The sequence below is a fragment of the Charadrius vociferus genome, unplaced genomic scaffold (genome assembly GCF_000708025.1).
Source record: "Charadrius vociferus isolate BGI_N301 unplaced genomic scaffold, ASM70802v2 scaffold235, whole genome shotgun sequence".
NCBI lineage: Eukaryota > Metazoa > Chordata > Aves > Charadriiformes > Charadriidae > Charadrius > Charadrius vociferus.
The window spans coordinates 1,156,740-1,183,407 of NW_009648536.1; the positions used below are offsets into that span (position 1 = coordinate 1,156,740).

Consider the following 26,668-nt stretch of genomic DNA (forward strand, 5'->3'; position numbering starts at 1 on the left):
GTAAGCCAGCCTTCCTCACCATGGTCTTCACCACAGGCTGCAGGAGAGTCTCTGCTCCAGCACCTGGAGCACCTCCTCCCCCTCCTTCTTCAGTGACCTTGGTGTCTGTAGAGTTATTTCTCTCACATATTCTCACTTATTTCTTTGGCTGCAATTGCTGTCATGCAGCAGCTTTCCCCCCTTCTTAGATAGGTTATCACCGAAGCGCTACCACTGTCACTGATGAGCTCAGCCCTGGCCAGCGGCTGATCCATCTTGGAGCCAGGTAGCACTGGCTGTATTGGGCAAAGGGGAAGCTTCTAGCAGCTTCTCACAGAAACCACCCCTGTAGCCCCCCCTGCTACCAAAATCTCCCCACACAAATCCAATATAGCTGCACAGCACACCACTCACCCTGGCTATTTAAGACAGACTCCATTCTGCCCGTGTCTGTGCTATTTAACATGCTACCTCCCCAGGCTGTTTGAATGCAAAAGCATTTCATTAATAACTGCTTTAAATGGTTAAAAAAAACCCTATCCAAGCCACCGAACAGTAACATATACTTAAAATATAGATAGTGATTATTATTAATGGGTGCCAGAGCATTTAAAGGTGAGAATTATTACCTCATTCCTCCACTGACAGGGAAAATAAGGCAGGGAACTCTTGTGGTTTAGGGCATATGAGTGGTCAGTGCTGGAGCCTGGCTATGATCCCAGCTCTGCACGCCAGTGTAGCCCCCTATCGTCCAGAAAACACTGCCTGTTTGCCAAACACAATCAAATTGCACCCAAACTGGCCAAAAATATTGCAGACTTTTAGTGTGTATGGCTTTGGTTTATTCATAAATTACATGTCCCAATACTATGAGTTACTTCATTCATCATTTTCCACAAAACAATAGTCTCTTACCATAACCACACAAACAGCAAACTTGTGCTGGACAAGTTCTTCAGTTCTCTTTAAAGCCATGTTTCATTCCCATGCTTAGATGGGGGAGAAACACCTTTTTTCCAACCTTGTTTTGCAATCTAACCCCTCCAGGACTTTTGAGCAAAGCAACTGAAAAAGAAAAATCCAGCATGTATACAACATGGCATTTAACAATCATTTATGAATATTGATCCAGGCTGAATTTTTGGAAGACAGTCTATGAAACTGCTTGCACAGAAGCTCTTAGTTTCTGGTATCGTCTGTACAAAGCATTTATTCATCCAACATATATTCACATTAAAATGGGTTATTCAAGGAAGTGGCCATCTCAGGTCAGAGACTATTATATTCAACCAAATAATCCTTCTTTACGCATAAGTTATGAACACCAAAAATTACTTTTGTGATTATGATGACCTTGATGTCTTCTTTTATAATTTCCTTCAGCTCAAGAGCAATATTTTTTCAAGAAAATGGAAATAAAGCTCCTCAGCTTCACAGTGCAAATGACCTGGGACAAACTTAGCTTTACCTGAACAGAGTGGCTTTCGGGAGCTAAAGATTGCCTCCTAGTGAAATACCGAGGTAGTGTTTTCCTACTTTCATACCCCTCGAAGAATGAGACAACAATTAGCTGAGCTGAAAGAATGATTTAGCTAAGGTGCTACTAGCTTTTCTTCAGAGCATAAATGTTAACACTCATCTTGGACCAGTTTCTTATTTAATTTGATGTTTTTCTTCCAAAGACTGAGGAGACAGCACACTGAACCAAAATGACCAGGTTAAGACCTGTGAGGTCAAAACACAGCAGCTGCGTAGCTCTGAAGGAGCTATTTCCAAAACCACTGTCATTTTAGCCTAAGTATTCCCCCACATGCCCATTGCTCTGCTAGTGTGCTTCCCAGAGCTGTCCCAGCCTGAACCTTTAGACACTTCACTCATGCCTCACTCAGGCATGAAAGTAGGCAAGGCAGCAAACAAGGCCTCTGACAGGGCCAGTGTGGTTGGTACATTTCTCACCGTGCCAAGAACAGGACCTCTCCTGGGGAACATCGCAGAGACAGAATACCAGCTTGTACAGAAGGTATATGGAACAAATGGACAAAGAAAATCCTTTGCATTTCACCAGTTCTCTGCCAAACAGTTAGGACATGTTACCAGCTAGGAAGACATACAGGTTCTCTTCAGCCCCAGCAAATTCCTGACTGTGTCTCTGTGAAAAAAATTCAACTGTTTTATGGTATTTGAACTCGGCCGTGAAAAAGCAAATTCACTGATGTGAAGCTAAGCATATGTATACATAAACAATATGCGAAAGGAAACCAGTCTTCCTGAACCTGTAAGTTGCATAGAAAATCTTCACATCAGTATAACATATATCCTAGGAAGCTGATGGAAGAGGACCTCTGGATCTCCCACAAGCCGCACAGCTATATTTTGAAATGGGGCATGGCAGCCTTACATCACTTACAGGCAAGAAGCCACCCTACCCATCTTCCCTTCCAAGAACAACCCTGCTGATGGTGATATGACAAAAGCCCTAACAGAGGCTCAAGCCATTCAAGAAGTCCAGGCTGAGATGACAAATTATTGGTATTATCAATTTGCCTCTGACATGTTTCAGGTTTCAGAGGCCATTTTCCTCACTTTCATTTTATTCTCTCTTCATAAAAACTGTCAGCTCACCTATAACAGCTGATATTCATTAATGGGTAAACAGCAACTTTTAATCAAATAATGAATGTACTACTCCCCTTGATAGTTTAGTAATAAGGATGGTGACACAGTACAATGTTCTGACATAATCTGCCACCTTAGAATTCTCTAATCCCCATTAGTTGCTGTGTTAAACATGATTCAGAGCTCACTCTAGGAGGCAATTAGTAAAGCACACCACAAATGAATGACTAGAAGCTTCCTAATATTACAACCCAAATTACGCCACCCCTGGCTGTCAGTCTCTGAGAGAGGACCTGCTACACCTCCACCCCCTTTCTGATGTACGTTGAAGAGAAACTGGCTAAACTGAACATGATTCCGATTAGTGCAAGAGCAAGACAAGAGTAATTGTAGCTCACTGATGCATTTCAGTTGCGGAGCCTGTTACACCGTTTCTGTGGAAGGCAATGAATGTTGCTCTTTCTGCCAGTCTCTGCACAGTTGTCTCCCTCCTGGAGTCCAAGGCACTTGTCCTGTTTGGCTTTAGCAGGCAACTACTCTGTTCTCCTCACCAAATTACAGTCCCTCTCTTCTGATCTTCTTCAAGGGTCACTGACACACTCCTATTTTCCAGCAGGTCTTTGAACTACAACCTTCCAAATTTGGGAGGAAAATCAGTCACCCATAACTTAGCTGAATTCCTTATCAAGGTCAAGCTCACCCTGCTCAGTCTTTTGGTGGTTATCAGGGTCCTCTCCTTCACGGTTCTGAATGTTTCTGCTGTGTGGGGACAGTGTGATGATTTACAAATCTGTTTAATACCAAAACAGTGTCACTAAGGCCATGTCTCCATGGCAATATTATATTAATCTACTTTCCTCACTTGCAAGAAAGAAGAGAATGGCTAAGCATAGCAGCATCCACCACACCTTATCTTACCATACATAGTTTTCATGGTAAATCCTTTGCCTCTTTGCAGTTCTCCCTTTGTTCATACTAACTGGTTTGTACTACTCCTGCCTCAGGATGGGAAAGCCGTCTCTTGCTATTTTTCTCTTCATGATTGTAGCCTATCTACAAGAAATTATAAAAATTGTATGAGAAGAAAAACTAGCACATTCCTCTGATTATCTTCTTGGCATTATTTTTCCAGTGCCACTTCTGAACAGCTTCTCTGGCAGCAAAGACCCAGGTCTGAATTATGTGAATTTGACAGCCCTTAATAAGAAACAGATGGCACGTGTATTTGCAGTGATGCAGATGGTTGGATTTGACTCTGCTGTTTCATAGGGATGCAGATGCTACTCTGATTCAACTAATGGAAGAACAGGAGGACCAGGGGATTTACATTTAATGTTTACTTTGGCAAACTATATATGTGGACCAATCTGACTTGGGAAGTACCGTTTCAGGATGCTGTCATCTAGAACCGATTTATGGGAAAGGGTAGCGATGCAGAACTGAAAGGCCTGCAGAAACAGAAGAACTTCTAGGTCACAAGGGCCAAATGGAAACTCACACCAGCCTCAGCCTGGAGATTTAGCAGCAGAACACCAGTGATGAAATGTCTCCTTAAATGAAACAGGGACAAGGACAACTGTGAGCTGAAGTTGTGCAAACTGCCTGCAGCTGCACTATAGAAAGCTCAGCCCCTTGTCATGTCCTAATGGCCTCAAGACATGATAATTATTGTGAGGCGGGGATAGGAGGGAGGTACTGAGCTCCTGGTTTCTCTGTTAACATGAGGGTTGGTTTGCATCCAATTGGAGGGAAATTTTCTTCACTTGGCAGAGGTGATGTCATTGCATGCCCTGGGTAAGGCATGAGAGCAGTGTGGGAGCACCTGGAGATACAAAATCTTTAGCAACAATGTTGGAAATTTTAGGGTGGAAAGAGCCAAATCTACAGGCATCTTGTCCAACCACTGCAAAATACTGAAGACAGGTAAAACTGGCATGGAACAGGGTCATGTGCCCTCAGTACATGTAAGAGGAGAAAATGAAATAGTGGCTGCATGACCAGTCATAAAGAAAATTATTCTCTTTGCACAGTTGTGAAAATACAGACCATTATCTGTAATTTCAGCATCAATAAGCGAGGTTCCTTGATTACGGTTCCAAGTTGAAAATCTCTGTAAGGGTATTGACTAGAGAAATGTTTTTCATGGGGTCTCAGCTGCTGTTAACGTTCTGTACATTAGTGACATTTGGGGCCAAGGTATTTTTAAATTTACTTTTGAAGTTTATTTGAAGATCTTTCTCCACATCTGCTTACTCTTTAAACATAACACCAAGAGATGTATTTCATTGTCAGACCTGTTAATACCCATTTTCTGGACACATGCGGGCAGCGATGCAGTGCATGAGCTGGAGGCACTAAAGCAGGCAAGACAAGAAAGAGCAAGCAAAGGCTGTAAGTATAAACAAGGTCAAGTTGATATATCAGGAAAATAGGTATAAACAGGCAAGCCAACAGTGGAGATACTGTGTTCATCATTGAGGTTTAAACAGTGAGTATTCAGACAAATGTTATTACCTCTGTCTCTTACAACAGTGTACAATTAATCCCTCAAGGAAATACCTGAAAACCTCAATTATAGTTGTAGTGTAACATCGCACAAAACACTTGGAGAAAAAAGTTCCCTCTCCAACATTTTCACACTGGCTATTAGCCAGCTTTCCTCCACACTGTTTTCATTCAGACTATGTAGAAGTTCTTTGTGCGTGGCTAGTGTGTCACATCCCACAGCCCTGGAGAGAGAGGTGCACACATTTGCCCCAGTCAGCCTCACACCTACAGGTGAAGAAGGCTGTGGCTTACGATAAGCATGTGGATGCTCTTCTGCTTTCTCTTGGGCTGCCGGTTAACTTGTGAGAGAAGACACTGCTTAGCGTGACAAAGGCTATGCACAGAGGTACCGGGAGGGGTCACTCCAGGTGTGGAGATGCAGAGTGCAGGGCTGTGTCTGGATCTTTTGTCAATCCTTCAACTGCATCTTTCAACAAATAATCTTCTTTGGGAAATAATATTGTCCTGAAGATGATTGGTGCAACTTCAGGGTGAAATTAACACCATATCTTGGCTTTTAGCCCTGTGTCACAGCTCTGTGCACATTCAGATTACCAATACAAACATTTGTGAGGTCAAATTGTAACAAAGATCACAGAAATAATCCATGTTAAAACAACTCAAAAAAGTCTTTATATCTACACTTTCAAACACTAAACGATTTATTTCGAAACAGCACGTCTGAGCCCAAAGGACTTTACAAAGAGGAACCCATTGACATTTCTGTGATTAAACATGACTGAGGAGGAAAAAAAAAACAAGCTGATGTGCTCTTCTCCACTCTCATCTGCTTCTACAGAGACATAATTGAGCCCTAAAGCTATTGTCCTTCTGACATCTTTAACTCATTAACAAGAAATTAACTCCCACTTTATTTGTGTCAGTACCATGCATGACCTCTTCTTGAAACAGGCAGCTCTTGAAAAACAAGGCATTGTATTCTCATTTTGAACTTGACTAGGAAATGGATTTTTCTAAACACCAATTAATTTGTTTCAATTTATATTTGTTTTACTGGACAATGCCAATAACAGATCGAGACACATCTACTACGATAGTGTGGTGCACAGTAACAAAACACATGGGGTTTGCCTGCATTTAAAACAGACATCCTCCAAGAAGCAAACATATTAGCACCAATGCTCAGTTTTGTAAAGTGAGGCCTTGTACAGATTGAATATACCAGTTCTTTTCATTGGGTGGCTTGTTTGTTCTCATCACAAAGAAAATCCTGCTGGTTCAAAGAATCACAGAGCAGAGTCGAAAGACATTTGAAGTATGAGCCAAACCTGAAAAAAAAGTTGAGATTCGTAAGTATGCACACACATAATCTCTCCCCAACTAATTTTTCCCATTCCCCTGAAAGTTTTGACAACAGGAAGAATCATAAGGATATATTTAAAGTATTAGCATAATTTCCACATACAATTTTGCCTGTCAATTTTAACTTACCTTGCACAAAGAACTTACATTTAGACTACTCCAGCCTCTTAAAATTCCCTCTTCTCCTGCTCTTTAACCCTGAACGCCTCAAGCATTCTATGAGCCTTCATTTCCTTCCAAAAACACATGCAGAAATACCTACATAATGGTGCCACAGGGCTGCACAAAATGTGCGGGTCAGTCTGTAAATTATCTCTAGCCAAATGTAGCATATGAGACATATTTGACAGCAGTGACCCAGGGTAAAATTTCCATGAGCTTACGGAGAAGAGAGTTATACATCATCTTTACAAGATTCAGACAGCTGCATTTTCCCCGTGTAATATCTGTATCAAAAAGATGAAAACCATAATCTTAGTAACTGTTTTGAAAATGGTTTTAACCATTACATAGGCAGGCCCATTATCCTGAAGCCATTTATAATACTACTTTCTCAGCAATGTGTTTATGAACATCTTTATGTAACTCATCACGTTTATGAATGAATATAGGCTCATAATGTTCTTCTGATGCAAGGGAGTACTTTCATCTGTGTTTTATAAATGGGGAACTGAACCACAGAGATGAAACAACACGCAGGTAAGGGAACATTAGCACTTTCTGAACGATGTCTTTGGAAGAGGTGTGATTTACCAGCTTTACTCCCCTTACTTATGCCAACTTATGGTTAGAATGCAGCTAAGGGGTTTCAGTCACTCCTGTACTATAGGAATACTGGATTTGATCATACCCTTGGTACAAACACACACCAACAGGAAAGAAGCTGCAAAACTCATGTAAGAAGTAAACAAGTTGAGGAAATCTGTAATTTATATTGATAGAATTGGGGGGAAAAATGAGTTTAGTATTATGTTCTGATGTTCTTGAGATTTAATCTGTGCTTCTGAGAAACCACACGGGTTTCACAGAGTCAGGCAAAGGGCGACATGATGATAAGACCCAACAAAGACAAACTCTGTCATTTAAAGTCGAAGACGTTTAAAGTCTATGTTAACTGCCTTGCTATTTCGATGCCCTGCACCCTGGCACACACACACATACTCCCACCCCAAGAGCCATTAGGCTGTAAAAAGCTGCTCAGTTTTATTGCACTTACCCAAAAGCAGTGTCTTTCAATTTTGCCTTGCAGAAAAATCAAACAGAAATCAAAAGAGATCAGGAAATCATTATTTTTATTCCAACAAAAACACATTAAAGAAAAAAAAAGTTCATCTCTGAGATTTACTGCTAAAGTTTTAAACAGAGGTTAGCATTTCAAAACAATCTTCGGTAAACTGATTTTACATGAAGATTTCTAAGAAAATGTTCTGTCAAAATAAATTGCCTACTAATAAACCTTAGCAAAAATCAAACGTTAAAGAAATTACAGGACAATGAAGAAAATAAATAGGCTTTGATTCAAATAGTGTGGCAAATTCCTAGTAATCGCTGCTAAGTAAGCAAGCTCACTTTGCACATAGTATTCCTGTGGTAATCCTAGACTCCTCAGGGCTCACTACAGCAACTGCATCTTTATCATAATTTTTAATTAAATACGGTTGTAAAAATAGATAGATGTTTTAAAGAATCAAAAAGGAAACGTCGGGTTTTAAAATTATTTATCTATCATTTGTGCTTCTGGAATTTTCGTCCTGAAAGGCAAAATGGTGAAACAGTAATTCACACAAGACAAATGTGATAGAGTGCACTGAAACTGAAAAGTGGGATTATTCAAGGCATGCAAAAGTTTAAACCATGCTTAAGGCCCTAGATTTCAGCGACAAATCCTGCTCTTTTGCCTTGGAAGGAGTGGAACCGTTCATGTGAATGATGTAAGTGTGCTGTAAACACTGGGCAGCTTTCATTGACAAGGTGTTCAAATATCAACTACTAATTATTATTTACAATCATTAACCTAAATCAAAGTTGATAGAAATGACCACCGCTTCAATTTGCAAGTCTTATTATTCTTAAATTGTCCCAGGATGCTGAGGATGGTAAGTGTTTCAAAGTCGTTTGCATGTGTGTATGCAGAAGGTATGGTGGGAAGAGATAACATCAGTTTTGGGGAGTAAATCATTAGAGGAGCAATGAATTGCTTTGGGACATTAGTCCAATAGAGAAAAGCTACTCCCTGCTCATTATGCCTCTTAAATAGGCGCTCTTTCCCAATTGAAGTCCAAGGGCAAAACCAAAAAAGCGACAGGATGGTTACACTAGCTCCATCTCTGATCAAGTTTCCAGAGTCCAGCAAATAAACCTGAATTGCGTTTTCTGTACGTATAGCCCATGTGCCTTCTTCCTTGTGTTCCTTCTACTGTTAATCTAAACTGCTGGTTTGACACAGTCATGTGACAACCCTGATCTTCATTTAGCAGAAATTTAGTAGAAACTGGTCTGTTTGTGAGTGCGGAAGCAATCTTTGGAAAAGTGAAACCAGAAAATAAAAGCATTATCAAGAATCCAGGTGCAAACCAAGTGAAGCCAAAAGGCACAGGACTAACTCAGTTGTTAGAAGAAACGTTTGTGGTGAGGTTAACCAGTAATTTCCAAAAGGCAGAGATCTGACATTATTGCAAATGACATACGCCCTTTGAGGCATGCAAATGTCCAGGAGGGTAACAGGTTTCATTGCGTGTTTCCACATAAACTTGCCCCAGTTTAGAGACATTTGTTTAGTTAAAGCAAGGCAAATTCTGGCACATAATATCTTTTTGATTTAGATTAGGTCACAACAGACTAGGTTCAAAATTCCTTTTCCCATCCCCAAAGACAATAATATTAGAACCCTAATATTGTCAAGCTAAAATAAACCAATCTTGCAAATATTGCATGTAATATAAAAAATATACTCTAAACCAAAAAGCCATATAGAAATTATTATAACAGAGTCCGGTTTAAAATATTACCTTTCAGATCAATACCTGATATATTCTAGGTATTATAGTATGTTGACCATATAGTTCTATATTTATGTCACTAACCAGATCTGAGTCATGGCAATGATATTACATTTTAAGACAAGAGAAGAGGGAAAAGAGCAAAAAGAAAAAGAGGCCTTCATGTAGGAAATTCGATTTACCTTAACTCTGTTGCCCCTAGAGACCACTTCAGAGCAGGTCCGGTGATAAATCCACCACCCAATGCCATTGCAAATTGCTGGGTTAATGAAGAGAGGTCAAGTAGGGAAATGGGAGGCGAGAGTAGAAAGGTGTTGATTGTCTGTAAATGACTTGCTGCAGGGACTACACTGTTAAAGCTGAGAGAGTAAAGTACACCATTTTTTTTCTTGGATGATAAGCAGAGGATTGGCTTTACTTTCATTTCTATATTTCACCAAAACTTCCCTGTCAAACTAATTCTTTTTTGTGTACCTAGCAGTGTAAAGTTATAGTGGAAGAATTTCATGAACAAATAAAGGAATGAAATATGGGCAGACCAGAGAGAACAAATATGAAGCTTTTGAGGTAAGAAAAAATATATATAAAAAAAATAGTAAAAGTGCAGTCTTTAAAATGTTTGCTAAGGCTTAGGAAAAAAAAAAAATAAGTCTATCAATTTTGTTTAGTAAATTCTTGTATTTTGTACCTTTCACGCTCCTTTCTTTAGTAGTTACTTAAAACTGGAGGGATTCATTCTCCCAGAATGTACCTAGTACATAGACAATGGCTTACTTCCCTTCCCCTTATATGTTCCAAAATTATAGTTATGATTACATTTCAGTAACTTCATGCTATCATTTAATACGAGGGGTTTTTTTGTGAATTCAGTATTCACATATCTTTATCTTTGCATTGCAGATTTCTTTTCAGTATGTCACTACCTTTACAAGTACTGCAGTTTGAAACTGGTAAGGCATAACCTTAATTTCTTGGGGTTTTTTTAATGTCCTATTGAGCAAAGAAAATACTGAAAACTCTTCCCTCCGCCTCCTGTAAATAACTAAAAATAAAATAGCTACTGTCTTGTGGAAGATTTCAGAAATCTTCATGCATCAATGGAGTTACTGTTGTGTGTGACATTACCCTAATGTTTGTCGGTTTAGGATTTTCTGCAATGTTGCTTTCTTTGGCTTCTTCAGTGAGCCAGGCTCCGTTGCATGATAAAGGATGTAAGACCTCCACACAGAGTTTCAGAGTGAGCAGGAGCTGGTTATACGGTCTACCTGTTGCCTGTTCAGGACCCACAGTATGTGCTCTGATCCTATTTTACTCTTCATGCAATTAAAAAAACAGCATTCCAAATATTTCAGTGTTTTTTAATTTACCATTCCACCACCTCCTGAACCCATGTAACAACACTAGATTAAACTGTGAAGCAGAAGGAGAAATAGCTAACATAAGATATAAAACATACATTAGTTTCTCTATCACTTTCTAAAATTACAGCTTTGTCTGTCATTACTTTAACAAGAAATAATTTTATGCTGTCAATTTTTCTGAGTAGTGTCATATGTCAATTCTGTGTTTTAGTTGCTCCCAGGAATGTCACTATGTTTGTTTAATTTATATATTTAAAGGGTGCGAAGAGGAAAACTGTAATAGTTCCCCAAACCAGGAAAATCGGAGCACATCTTTAAACATTTTTAAGGAAATTAATAACCTCAATTCAAAGAGGAAAGGGATAAACCCTTCTGACACCTTACCTTTCATTGGGTTAACACATGGTAAGTTGCCCATCACATGAGTATATAGGTGATTTTCGTTTTTCCCCCAGGATGTGAAGGTTACATAATAGTCTGTTTTCCAGAGGATGCTTTCTGTTACCATCTTTTAAATGCACAATCAAATGCACAAAAGACGTTGGTACATACTGATAGCTATATCAGTTAAAAACTTTGTCTGTTTTTTCTTCATCTGTAAATCCCTGCGTGTTAGTGAAAAGATGCAGACTCTGTGCAAAGGACCTTTACACCACAGTGTGGTTTGTTTTGCAAATAGCAGGGTATCCTTGAACCTCTGACACCTGGTAAGCATTCAGCCAGCCATCAGCAACACAGTTAGCAAGTCCTTTCATGAACACTCTTCTGTGCTTCTGAAGACGTCACAAGTGCCTGCTAAAATATCATAGAATGGTTTAGGTTGGAAGGAACCTTAAAGATCATCTAGTCCCACCCCCCCTGCCATGGGCAGGGACACCTCCCACTGGACCAGGTTGCTCAAAGTCCCATCCAGCCTGGCCTTGAACTCCCCCAGTAATGCCACCTCAACAACTTCCCTGGGCAACCTGTTCCAGTGCCTCACCAACCTCAAAGTGAAAAATTTCTTCTTCATGTTTTAATCTAAACCTGCCCTCTTCCAGTTTGAAGCCATTCCCCTTCATCCTATCACTACATGCCCTTGCAAAATGTCGTTCCTCAGCTCTCCTGTAGACCCCCTTAAGGTACTAGAAGGCCACAATAAGGTTTCCCTGGAGCCTTCTCTTCTCCACAGTGAAGTACTTGAAATATATCGGTCTTGTGGAGAAATGGGAAGTGCCGCATCATCCTTTTTATTAGTTTTGTTCATAGGTGCAGAAAGCTAGAAAGGGCTGATAATTTTGTTTAAAAAAAAAGGAAGATGACATAGAGATAAGTTCAGAATTTTGTGCCAAATTCTCCCCCCTTCAGAGGTGATGCAGCAACTTCAGGTTGTATGGCAAACTAAACACTGGATGGTACCTGACCAGAAAATGACTTTTCACCTCATGCTCCCAAATTCGAGATGTGAGGGCAGTTTCAAGCTCAAGAAGCCAGGATGTAAAGAAATCCCTGTGTTTCATACACAGGGCCCAAAAGGCAAATCTCAGACACCCATTCAGTCCCTTGGGACACGCGTCAGCAGCACTGGTTATTGCCACCTGTAAATTCTCTTCTTCCCCTCACCCGGGGAGAAGAGCATTTCTAAAATTCTAAATTTTTAATTCAGAATTTCTAGAGGAAGAAAGAAAATGGCAGTAATAGAGATGCCTCCCTTAGCCTGCTCTCAGTGCTATTAACAAAGCTGAAGTGCTTTATTTGCCATGGGAATATGAAGGGTTCTGTGCTGAAAGCTGTTGCCCTGATTGAGAGAGAGCTATTTCCTTTTATGTTTCCTAACATTTCCCCCAGCTCCCATGGAGAATATAAAGAGCTGATACTTTTATACTTGATGTAAGATGTGTGTTACCAGCTTCAACTGCAGCTATATGTGCAGTGCCTGCTCACTAGATATATATGACACTTGTCTCTCTTTGCTATCTGGAAGCATTTTCCAGAACATCTCTGAAAATACACACTAGTAAAGAGAGTTTTCTTCTTCGTGCCACCTTCTTACCCAGTCCTTTTTACTAAGAATCCAGACCTGTCTAGCCCAGAAATAGTTAATTGAAAGTTGTAGTCACCTGTTTGGACACCAGAGTATGCATGTCGTTTCCAGACTTGGTAGCCAGAAAACTGGATCAAAGTAACCCTTGCTGTGTTTTTGAAGAACATATGAAAGGTCAGGTCCTCAACTGAGTGCCTCTACAAACGTTAATCTCTCAATAAGCACAGGAATAAAAACAAAAGCCTGAAGGCAATTGTATCTGTTACTGAAAGAGTAATTAAAACTTATGAGGATGCTGCTTAATTTAGTCTTTGACCTTTTGAATCTGCTAACAAGCTGGGATAAATGTGTAGAGTCTTTGCAATAGGCAAACAAAGCAAATTTTGAAAGCATCAGGCTTAAACTGTGGGCCTGGCTGTTTGCAGCTAAAGTGGGTACCTTATTTGCTGAACAAGTTTCCTACAATAACTTCTTATTTCTCACTGTAGCCCATAAGATGAACAGGAACTGCTGCCAAAATGGAGGAACCTGTTTCCTGGGGACTTTCTGCATCTGTCCAAAGTATTTTACTGGTAGACACTGTGAACATGATAAACGTATCAGGTGAGCAAAGCATGGAGTGGATTTTTTTTCCCAGAAATAGTAACAAGCTTACTTTAAAGACATGTGGTTTCACTTCCTAGGCTTTTTTTTTAATTATTTTTCCTCTTATTTCCTAACATCACAGATTCTGTGGCATCATGAGGCATGGGGAATGGACCAAGGACGGCTGCCTCCTCTGCCAGTGTGTCCATGGGGTCCTTCACTGTCTTCCTCATGGTCTTAGAGATGGCTGTGGTAAGAGACACAGGATGCCCTGTATGATGGGAGTCCTTAAACCAGCACCCAGCTATCCATTCCTCTTATTCATGTGTCTGAGTTTCGCTGAGTCAAGTCACCTGCCTAAAACAATGGCAAACTCTTTGTGGAAATCCCTTTCAGCTGCATCAAAGTGTTAAATGTGCTTATGCATCTAGTGATGCTTCTCCCGACCATAACCAGGTTCATGACCAGGATCACCAATGTGACAGAAAGTCACAATTGCTACAAAAGTGGCACTTAACTCTTCTCACAGAAAAGAGGGTGGATGTGGCTTGGAGCAAATTGGAAGGGGACAGATGGGTTTTGGGCTTGTTGGGTGTGGGTGGCAGAAAGCTTCTTGAGGATGTGAGGACAGGCTATGCTAGCCAGCTTCAGTCCTATCAAAGACCAACCTGTCACTAGTTACCTTAGGTTTTACCAGCTGCCAAATCTTTTCTACATTAAGAAGAATGACATTTGACCCATCACAGTAGTGGAGAGACTCCTGAAAAATAAGTGTGGTCTCTTCTGCCCAACAATGGTTCCTTTAGACCCACATTTGAGGCAGGGCATTGCTTATATAGTTTCTATTTATGGTGTTAGCTTCAGAAAGTAGAGGTTTGGGCGTTTGTTAGTGGGTTGTTTGTTTGGCCTTTTTTTTTTTTTTTTCCACATTAAATTCAATGTGAAGCTTGAAAGGTTTGGATAAAGAATATCTGGGTTTTGTAGGTTTGTCCAAACTGTGAAGCTTAGACTTTGTGGGAAAGTAAATGGAGAACACTTCAATTTGCTTACTTTCAGTGGTAAGCAATTCTAATTTATCTGACCCACCAGAAACCTAAGAAGGTATCTGACAAGTAGATGTGTGTGTGCATGCATACACATATACATAAGAAAAAAAAAATATGTACATATGCAGAGATATGAATACACAGCTGTATTTATCTATGTGCATAATGTATGTGTATACACAATATATTAAAATACAAAAACACTGGCTTTCTATATCCAGACGAGGTGATATTAATCAAATTTGATTCATGTGCAACTATGGTAAACTTCTTTCAGAGGCTCTTCAAACAAAAGTCTTCTAAATGCATGAACTTATCTATGTTTATGTGTAACAAAAAAGAGGGCTCTTCTTTGTTAAACATTTACCATGTTAAGCTATTAATGCTAGAATTAAGCAAACAGAAAAGGACAACATTCTGATTACCAAATTTACTAATTTACTTAATGGTTTTACCAGGTTAATTGGATTTTGTTAATCTCTTTAGAATGAATTTTTCTATCTGTGTTCCCTCGAGGACTTTCCTTGCAAAGAAAGAAAAAGCCTGAGAGCTTTAATTCTCTGACATTTTTGTTTCATGTTAAAACAAATTTCTGAGTCTCTAGAGGGAACATTACCTCCAGCTACTTACTCCATATGCACTTGCAAAGAAAAATATGGCAGTACTTAAAAAGCAACATTCTGGTGAATATCTGAAATTTACATATGAATACTCAGATATTTTCTCTCCTAAGCACCATAAAATCTCATCAGTCATTTCTTAAACGTTCTGAGCGCTGCTGTTTGCTGCTTTTTCAAAACTGTGAACACTGTGTTTAAGTACCCTCCATCACTGCCTGTTCAGCTGAAGTAGCTCCTGGGAAGGCTGAAAGGAAGTAGTTTAGAGCAATAAAGAACTTGAAACAACCCAGGCAAATCATTCTTGTTTCTGCTTAATTTAAAGCTATTTAAATGGAAGTTTTTCGTTTGTTCAGGTCTCACAAAAGAAAATCCTCCTGACTGGATGCAGGTTGGAGCCAGGTCTGAAGGACCGAGCCTTCAGCGTAAAGCCTACCTCCTTACTGCGCCAACCCTGTTCCCACTGCTTTGGCAGCTTCTCTAAGGAGCGTCAGAAAAGAACAAAACAGCGGTAGCTTGACTGACAAAACAGTTCACACATGGAACTCCAAGTAGCTGGCAGCTCCAGACCGGACTGATTATCTGCCTGTGGTGGGAGGATTGCAGGCCACCTCCATGTCCACTTTCCCCACAGCTGCACGAATGGAAAGGCTACTGCACTCGAGGGGTGGCTCATTTCCTGGAAACTGAAAGAAAGTTGCAAAAAGCCCCCACTTCTCTGTCTCTTGAAATGGCCTTATTACATCCAACAATTGACATATTGTTTAGTATTGAAAGATCCGTGCTCAGTGGAAGAAAAAAACTTCTTCATATACTTGTTACCTAATTTTATAATTTATTGTTAATTGTTTGCCTATTTCAGCTACTGAAAATATAAATGTAAAACTGTTTTCATGGTGTTATGTGTAAAGTTGTTGGGAGGGTGAGGTTTTATGGGGGATTTTTGGTTTTGGGGTTTTTTTTGAAGAGAAAGTTTTCTCTTGAATCATAGTTATAAAAGTTTGTATCTCGAATATTTATGGGGGGTTAGGTGTGAATTTCACCTTTCTAGTTTCTATTGCCATGTGTAAATAAACTTTTATTTCAAAACTAATTCAAACACTTAGCATGTTCCATTTCTTAAAATGATAAGCATATGGTACTAATGCTTGTCAGAATTTTGAAACTGCATTTCCAACATGAAAATTATGTAGAAAACACGTTGTTTAACCAGGTAATACAGAGTAGAGAAATGTTGATATATCAAGTCTTCCTTTCAAAAACTAAAATAACATTATTGATTTTCTTTCCTTTAATATTTTTATCTTGGAGTCTTGTCTCAGTTATACTTTTTTTTATTATTTATTTCAGCAGAACTGGAAAATTCACATGAGAAGTATAACACCTTAAAATAAAGATGTCTTTATTTTCAGTGTGCACACTCAGGGCTTTTTCAGTTCTGACAAGTAACTAACTGATCAAACTGTTTCATAGAATCATAGCATCATAGAATGGTTTAGGTTGGAAAGGACCTTGAAGATCATAGAATTCCAACCTCCCTGCCATGAGCAGGAACACCTTCCTCTAGACCAGGTTGCCCAAGGCCACGTCCAGCCTGGCCTTGAACACCTCCAGGGATGGGGCTTCAACAACCTCTCTGGGCAACCTGTTCCAGTGCGTCTCCACCCTCATAGTGAAAAACTTCTTCCTAGTGTTTAATCTAAACTCTTCCAGTTTATAGCCATTCCCCCATTTACTTTCTACTTTAAAGAGTTTCATTTGAAACTAAAAATTGGGCAAGAAGAATCACAAAATTCAATCTCATTTCCACTTTTCATATGTGTTTTTCCTCTAGGGAAGGGTCTGGAACTCCTGCAGAGCGGATTTATAACTATGCCTATCACAACAGAGCTAGCGCATCATTGAAGCCAAATGCTAAAATATATGTTCAATGACGGTTTAGTGTCACTTATTTATTAAGCCTGATATCTTTAAAACTAGCACCAATTGAATGAAAAACTGATCTTTCTATTAATCTTAGGAAGCTGCTTATACATAGATCACTGCAATAGAATTCATAATACTAATATTTATCTAGAGGACACACAACATCCTTGGGTCCTGGTTGTTTCATTAATTCTCAACATATTCAGTGACCAATTTCTTTACTCCCAAGAGCAGGTTTTGTTGTTTTGGTTTGTTGGGTTTTGTTTTGTTTTGTTTTGTTTTGCTTTGTTTTGTTCTGTTTTTTTCCAGAGGGGAATGAAAGGAATAAGAGGTCTTCGACTGTCCTAACACAGTAAGTTCAGCTTAACCTTATGTGGTACCATATCTCACAATACACTTCTACACACAACATATGTTCCTACTCAGGTGGGATCTGTTGCACAAGCAATAGTTTCTCTTTCATAACTCTTTCCTTTCCTATGTTGGGAATTTTAGTCACGTAACTGCTCTTGTACAGACCACCAGTAACTTAGCCATTGCCTACAGGGAAATGGACTCAAGTACAGCTCCACAAGAGTAAGCATTTTACTCATAAGGTGGATCACAGAAATCTTCCTTAAAAACATGTTAGCTGATTATGATGGAGTTAGTGTAATGAAAGCAGGTAAAAAATGAATTGACCAACATTTTCTTCAAAGATTGTCTGATTCCCTAGACGGCCTAATAGTTTTTGTCTTTTCCTCCATTAGGGCAACCTGATTAAAATACTTTTATTCTTTCAAGAAAAGACAAATAAGTCATTAAGTGTTCAGAAACAGATCTTTTTTCCCACTCAGCCTAAGCTGTGACAAATAAATTCAATGTATACATGGGACAAGTTCTGTTTTCAGCCAACTTTTGAGAAGCAATATATACAGCTGCACTCAATTAAATCTGCAAACAATATCTGGCTCTACACCTCCCATCCACACCTACACAAACACGTAGCAATATCCACAATCTGATTGATCTAATCACTTATTGGCATTGCTCCAGGCTAAAAAAACACCCCGTAAGGTGTCCCATGAAACCCTAGCAGGCCATCCATGTCTTACCTTGCTGTAAGATAGCAAACGCTGACATGCAGTTAAGATAATAGCAGAAAGTTGTGTTAATCCTGTTTACCCCCCCTTTTTTTTTTCTACTAAGGTTTAAGCACTTAAAGGTATACATGTCATATACATTTTTTCTTATCCATGTACAAGTAAATGAAAATGAGAAAGCAAATAGAACACTAATTTTCCACTCAGGGTACATTAGATGTAAATGTGGGAAGAGCAGTTTGATGGAGTCCAGTTTGATTCTGATATCTCTCTCATCACAAAAGAGTCACAGCTACCAGAGAGAAAAAAATGCTGCTTGCCTTAGTCACAATTAAATTAGATTAAACACATTATCCCATTGCATATGTTAACCCATCATGGAAGTGATCATTAGTTTTTACCAAACAGCAGGGGTTGGGACAGGAGTGCACAAGATTAGGAAGTATCAGTCAAAAGACAGCAAATACTTGTACTTCTGCTTTTCTGATTAAATTTATTCATTGTAACTGGTACTTATTAACAATTCAATTACCCAGGTGACTTTTCTTATTCTTTCAAAACACAGCTTTTTTCTATTCATTACCTAACTTTAAGTATTAGTTATATTGAAATACAGAGGAGTTTTCAATTTCTCTTATTCTTAATTTTCTTCTCTCCACGCTTCTTTATGGAACTGTGAGAAAAGGCAAATTTCACTATACCAGTCATAATTAAAGTCTTTTCTCCTCAGCTGTAAACAACTGGCCCCATCCTCCTTCTTGCTCAGGGAAGCACTGAGCCCATTTTACCTGTGCAGCTTGTCATGCTTCTGCACAGGGCTAGACAAACGACAGGCTCAGATCTGGATTTGGACCACAAACACATCTGTGTGTGCCTTGCCAACAACCCAGATGTGTGCCAACTCCTGCGTTCTCTAGAGGAGCTGTTGCAGCACATTGCCATAGTTTTGGGCCACAAAGGTATCCTGAAGCACCTGGTTTGCTCAGCGAGCCTGGAACAGACACACCGCTAAATTGATCTTGGTAAAATTTTAGCCTTAGGGAGACACTAAATAGCCCTGCTGGGAGTCTTATCTGCTAAGACAGCATCAGAGACACAGTCTCTGGTTAGGAAGGCAGTGCTGGCAGCTGTACACAAGGTCTGTGTGCTGTTGGTGTAAGTAGAGAGTTTCCCTCTCCTGGAGGGAGATAGGAACAGCTGACAGGAAGCCCAAGGAAGCCACAAACGACCTGAATATTTTTTGAATATTTGAATATTTTAAATAATTAATTTTCTGGATGACTCAGGCCCTTCTCGTGATGTTATAAATATATGTATTTGTATGAGAACATACATTGGAGCTGTCACCAAGAAAGCTGTCAAGATAATGTCTCTCCTACCTGGCATACCACAAAACAGCAGAAATTTCAGTAAAAAAATAGTGTCACCATGGGGTAAAATCTGTGACACTTTTTTTCTGTGAAAAGGGGTCATGAACCGACAGGTCTTTGGTTTCTTGATGTCTTATGGACTTAACTTTGAAAGGAACCTGTGAAAGTCATTTGAGAAGCCACACTTAGAAGTGAGGTCTCCTATCAGATTTTTATTGTGCACTAGTTAACAGCTGACAAGTTTTGCAGCCCATCACATTTCAAACCCCCATCTTCTGCAAAGTCCAACTATGTGAAAAGGACACCTAATTCCCTGTGCTGGCATATACTAACTCTTTGTGGTTCCCTTTGCGTAGCTACATGTTTGATTTCAGGCTGTACTTGCACATAGTTGCAGCGAAGGTGAAGCAGGATACTGATTCTTAAGATCAGTCTAAAATCACAGCTCAGCCTCACAAAATTTCCATGTTCAAAACTCCATGCCCTTCAGCAGCACTTTCGCAAAACAAACAGTTGCAGGTTTAAACCCCAGTAAATGGTACTGTCATCATTATTTATACCATATCTGCACTGTTGGACACTGCGATAGCCAGAATGAACAGATGCTTAGGAAATTATTCAGTGGCATATGGCTGACCTTGCCATCTCATAGAAGGTTTTGAAACATTGCTTATATTTCTTTTTTATACAATTACAGAAAACTATTTTATGTTTGCTTGTGCTTGCTGACAATAAGGAGGGCAATAAATCTGGATTACAGAGGAACCTGAGTACAGCTCACAGCAAGAGTGTGGTTTAAATGGAACGTCTTATCATTTGACTTGAAATTACATTATTGTAACATTTTGGAGGCTTGAGTGAGCAATTATAGAAGTAATATTTCTGTAGCACTGCAGAAACATGAGTTCTTTCAGAAAAGTAAAGCAAAAACAAAACAGAAAAATGTTCCTAAAAATCTTGCCCTGAACATATTGCATATATTTTCAAACACCTCCTAAAATCTGCTATTTCTTAGGTCTGAATTGAGTCCTAAGCATCACCTTGCATGATACAGCAAGTTTGACCAGGCGAGAGAACAAGTTCAGCTTTAAACATGGACATCAACAGTGAAGAAAAATTACAAAATGTAGTACAAAAATCTGTTCAGAGTAATGGTATTAACCTATGTCACTGGTATGCAGTTTTTTGACACCCATCTTGTGTCTTTGTGGGCATGTGACAATGGATTACTTCTCAATCACAGAAATGCCACTATTTTTATATCAATTATCTTTGGCTGATGGCCTTTATCATTAGCCATTCATCATTTTTTCTGCTTTCCTGGCAGGCTTTGGTCACTCAGGTAAGCAGTAGGTACAGAGTTGTGGGACTTAGATCCCTAGTCACACAAGAGTAATTAACAGATTGAAACTAATAACAGTAATATTTCATATATAATGGGCTAAAATTTATTCACATAAACTGTGTGGATGTCTTCTTAAAAAACTAGCTACACTGTTGGCCACTTTTTCTTAGTCTCATTCCTTCCATCTGAAAACTAGCATATGCTGAGATGGTGATGAGTGAATATGAAATGTAAAGACTGCCAACTGTAGTGAGATCAAAGACCTTTTTCCCTGCCTGTAAATTGCCACCAGAAATCTACCGTCATACACTACAATGCTGCAAGACATGTGTTGGCATTTCTCTGGTCAAGAAGTTACATAACCTCATATTGGTTTTCAGCACCTGCACTATTTACAAGCATTTGAGTTCTCGCCGTCTGGGTCCCTGAGGACGGAGATGAAGTCTTATGACCTGTTAACCATGAGGGTTCGTTTCTGTTGTTGTGTTTTACTATAATTAAAACTGCCTGTTCAGTCATTTATAGTAAGTATGAAAACCCAGCTTGAAACAGAGGAGCAGGGAATGTAGACTTTCCAAGCCATGCATGGGCTACTCAGGGTACATAAATAAAACACAGACTTCACTTTTTTAACTTTCATAGCTTAGTTTTCCTCCATCCTGTTGCTCCCATTCTCTTCCATCCCTACCGCCCAGATGCCTGCCAGCATGTACACCTTTCTACGCTTGTTTCCAAATCCTAGAAACCCCTCTTCCGAAGAAAAGGAGGATGAGTGTTTCCTGCTTATGGTGGGAAGTGATACAGGACTTGGACTGGTCCAGGAAAACAACAAGAGATAGTTTCTTATTTTTTATAGTGTTCAGACCAAATTAATTGACAAGTTCAGATAGTACAACGCCGTTAAATCTGGACTGAACGAGGAATTTCACTCATAATAAAATATGATGTTGGGTCCAGCTAGTCCCACAGTTTTAGTGCTGGGTCTTTAAGAAGCCCTTCTTTACTTAGGAGAGGTCTGATGGAGATACATTTACAAAGAAGACCATGAAAAACAAAAAGTCATGCAGACAGGATCAATTGTACACTTGGGGATATTAGACAGATAAATAAATTGTCACAATACAAATGCAAACATGCTGATTTTGTCTGGAATTAAGTCAGGTCCTGTCAGGAATCTTTAACAGATTAAGTGAATGTCTTTCACTGGGTTATTTGTATTAAGATCTTGAACACTATCTGGAAACAAAGGATAGCAAGAAAAAGACAGAGTACAAACATGAGAACGTGCTAAGGAAAAAATACAGAGCAAGCCAATAACTTCTTATGGTATGTCCGTAGAAGATATAGAGTAGTAACAATATGTTGGTTCTTTTATGCCTTGACTTCCCACGGTAGAGCAGTCTGCTTTCATAACACACATGGGTGTTCTCTGAAATACACATTAAAGGGTGTGAAGGCAGACAGATATTATGCTGAAAGTTTGTGAGTTTTTTTCTCTTTCTCTTTAAAATAGGTTATCAAGATCTAGTTACGGCAATTCAGAAAACAGTAGGCCAAATGAGATTAAAAGATAGAAGAAGAAACAGAGAGAAAAATCATTACTCACTGGTGACACAGCCACATTAGCCTTACTTATGGAGCTACTGATCTTCTATGGCAAAAGCAGAATATGAAAGATTTCTGACACTTTGTGATTTTTCCTGTAAAAAAACACCACAACAACAGATTTTATCCCAGCATTTGTTTATGCTCAATAGTGGCCCAAAGAAAGCATGTTAAGATGAAAAAGGAGACGTGGAAAAAGTGAATAGCTCAGAAAAAGTTTCTGTCTCAATCTCTAGTGTAAGTATGGCATAGGGCAGGTTCACTGCTGTTATGTAATAAATGGATTACTGGATCACCTACAGAGTTGCTTTAAACAAATCACTTTGCTACTCAAAGTCTCATTCTTCCCATCTATAAATTGAAAACATTAACACTTACATTCCAAATAAAGTGCTGCAAGGTCTGTAAGTAAAAAGCTCCGTACGTGAGCAGAGCATTCCTCATGCTTCTACTACCGATAGCTGTGCCACCCGTGCTTTCTCCAAATTTCTGAAAAAAAGTCACATCTCCTCTGATATCACCTCCACAGTGTTAGCTTATCACTTTTTTTAGGTTTATTGCTTGAGATGCGAATGTAAAGGGTAAGTTTTGATTTGATGTACAGTACTGTGCTTTCCAGGTCATATGGTTATATGTGCTCAACATTTTACTTTCAACACTGACAATTTAACAGGATGATTTTAGTGAATTTGTTCATGTACAGCTTGCAAATTACTAAGCAGTCTGGTAATCATGGTCCTAACAATGGAATAAAATTACAATAAACATTACATCAATGCCAAGTTTTCTCAGCTAAAACTTGGACTAATTATTTTTCAATAATATAAATATGTGTGCCATACATACCAGATAATAAGCAGGCACAAGTCCAGTGCTTTTCCAATGAGAGCAGAAGGTGATTCTACTTCTTTTTTCTGCTCAAGAAGTCATTATTTATAGGCTTCAGAAGCTGACATCCAGGTCCTTACAGGAAACATTTCAAGACATACCTTGACTGGAAGAAACACAACGGCTGAGAAATTGCATCCTGCTTTGTAAGATTTTACTACTGCAGAAACAAAAGAGAAAAAAAAAGAGGCTCTGGTGCTGTCAAAAAAAAAAGCCGGCCTAATTTTTTTCCTTTTAATTCAAGTAAAGAAATTATGTCTTTCCTACGTAATGCTTGAAGCAAACTTCCATTTGTGTCTGCTTAGATATGAGAGGAGATGTGTCTGTATCTTGTACTGGGGTAACATTTCACTGACTTAGTGCAGTTATCTTTGATCTATGCTGGTTTCATCAAGATTAAAATTTGACCCCTTTTCTTGTACTTGTTTATATAAGACATGAAAAATGACATGTTTTTCATGGAATTAATAACTGAGAGACCAAACCAATAATAAAAAGCTTGTAAATTAAAATGTCAAGCAGGCTAACACAACATTTGATGAATGACTATGTTGTTTCTAAGGATCACATTTTAATGTCATTCTAAAAGCTTGATTATAAAGGACAATTACCACATTTATGTTCTGGGCAGAACATAATTAGATTCAGATACAATTTTAAACTAACCTGGATGTAACATCTCAACAGAAACATGTATCTTAACCAAGCAAATCTGGACTAAAATTTTAGAAAGTGTGTTTTTTTTCCTCTTTTTCGCCAATATATCTATTCATTTAATTTCCTTTTTTCTTACTTTTTTTTTTTTTTTTTTTCTATCTGTGCTTTCCAATATGCTTGAGATCATTTCCTTCTGGGACAGTTTACTAATTACTTTACCAGCTCTAAGGAAATTAGTCTGAAATACTAACATTCATTGCCACCTGAGGCGCTCATGCTGTGAAACAGGAAGCCCTAAAGTCCATATCCCTGCCCACAGCCCTGCACTCATAGAAACTCCAAAGACATAAAAAAGGCTTAAAAGTGAGATGAAGGCAGAACAGACAAAAATGTAGAATGTCTTGTTTGTGGAAAACAACCTTTCTAAAAAATCTCTTCTATAAAAGATTTTTCCTCTTTTGCTGCAATTTTTTTCATGCAACAGAAGTTTAGGAAACAGATTCTTTAAAATGGTCATAGGGTATCCAAAACAAAACACTGGTTTTAGGACCCAGGAGCAAATGAATAAGACTAGCAAAGTCAGAGTAATTTTCACTCGCTAGCTGGCAGACTGAAGGAAGCTCATTGGGCTGACTGATCAGGGCCCAGTTTTATTTCTATAGTTGCCAAAATATTTTTATTTCTCAAAAAATCCTTACTTTTCTAAATCATCTGTCCTGTACTCATAAAGACATAACTTCTCAGCAGCAATCTGTGCCTTGAAAGAGAATTGGTGGATGGTAATACTTAAATATGTTGTTAGACATCATGTGTACCTTTTGGAAAGCATGCCCAACTGTGATATAACTGATTTAATCTTTATTCTCAGCCTTTAGGCTATCACTTAATTTAAATTAAAGATGCTTTGGCAACAGGGTGCTCACTGCCTTATCCATATTTGCATAAAGTCCAGTGTAGCAAATGCTCTTAGCCATAGCCTTCTCCCCACCTAGAAACATCCATCAGCATGATGGACGCTTATTCTTTTTAAATATTTGTGAACGGTTTTACTTCCACCACCTTCAGGCAATGTTTTGCTCATTTAAAGATATTTGTTACTTCTAATTTCTTCCTAGGTTCCTGGAGTTAAGTATTGTTCTAAAGCAAATTATAACTGGGACAAAACCCAAACAACATTTGAATAGAGAAACATGGCATGTAGTTCATCAGTGTGACCACAGAGAGCAAATAAAAGCATTAGGAAAACAAAGACTTATGCTCTCCTTCATGTCTGCAATAATACAGGCTGGTACAAGTGTTTTTTAGCTGCAGTGAGCTGGCCCTGTGATAGTCCTCAGGAATCGTCTCTTCAACCTTCCAGCTGAGCTTCTCATGATGTCTTGCCCCAAAACATTTATATCAAAACATTTGTGTGAGCAAGGACCTACTCTTCAGACTCTTTAAACCCCTGGGCTGCACTGGATGAAGAGCTCAGGGACTCCTTTCAGCATTGCATCTGGCAGGGCAGGAGAGGAGGTAGCTACTAGCATGGAGGAGGTGATGAGTAGCTGAGGCAGGATGGTGGTGGCCATCACCTCAGCCTGTGCAGCTGCATCCAGGGTATGGAAGTGTCAAACGTGCACAACAGGGTGTCAGTTACACATCTGAAATTCATAGACAATGTAAAATAAAGTCAGAAAGGAGGAACAATACAGTAAAAATGAAGCCTAAGAGCTCTTGAATATGTTAGGAGGAAGCTCCAGAACGAAACATTTTAGGATTTTAAGGTGAGCCAAAACAAAGGCAAGGCACAAGAGTCAACAAATCACTTTTTTAGCTTGAGACATGTACTGTTTATTTAGAAAGAGATAGAAAGCTTTTGATATGTTGTGATGCTTGCACGGCAGCCAAAAGTGAGAGTCCCCAACATGATATGCCTCCCTTTGGCTGTAGAGAAAGAAGGGATTCCTGTCATATATAGCTGGCCAGAAAATTAGCTTTGTTGCCACCAGAAATTTCAACAATGCCACTATCTGTGTTTAGAATATTTAGGACCCAGGTACTCAGACAACACCAGCTAAGATGGGTCTCATTTTCAAGGAAAACTATTAGCTGGATCTGATAAAGAGACTACGCAAACTGTGGGAACTGGCAGAGTAAATTTAAAGCTGTGAGATATCGTTATAGAAAGTATAGGAGGTTTGCCTAGGAGGGCTGCTTTTTGGAAGTGGCAAATTTTCCCCAGAACCAGGCACTGCAGTCTTCATTTGTTTGTGATTGATCTTACTGTTGCCAGACTCATCATTTCAAGTCAGAGCTTTCCTTCATCAAATCTCATACCAAGCTTCAAGAACAACAAAAAATAGTAAAAAATGCATATTACACCCACCCAATTGTGAAATGCTGAACGTGCTTAAAAAACCCAAACTGCTGACCCTTCTGTTATTGAGTTTTGTGCCTCATATAGAATGAATTTTGTCTCCCTAACTTTAGCCTATCTGTCACACACACACACACAAAAAGTAAAAGCAAGAAAATATATAGGGATATAGAACCATAAAAATCATAAATGGAAAAGACCTATGAGGTCATTTAATCCATTTCCCTGCCATTTTACTCTGACTCCTCAGCACACTAGGTAGTGCTCTGCCCAGTCTAACTTAAAATATCTGAGGCAATGGGGTTTTGGTCCTCGGTTTCCCTTGCAAAAAGAAATATTA

At 39.0% G+C, this 26,668-nt stretch overlaps 1 protein-coding gene across 1 annotated transcript; it reads left to right on the forward strand.

Moving 5' to 3' along the window:
* The first annotated feature begins 9,993 nt into the window (after window positions 1–9,993).
* On the forward strand, window positions 9,994–17,001 carry LOC104287178 (cryptic protein-like). Its single transcript, XM_009885847.1, has 5 exons — window positions 9,994–10,031; window positions 11,037–11,230; window positions 13,337–13,451; window positions 13,576–13,685; window positions 16,931–17,001. The coding sequence occupies exons 1-5, from the start codon at window positions 9,994–9,996 to the stop codon at window positions 16,999–17,001; spliced, it is 528 nt and encodes a 175-aa protein (XP_009884149.1).
* The last annotated feature ends 9,667 nt before the right edge of the window (window positions 17,002–26,668 follow it).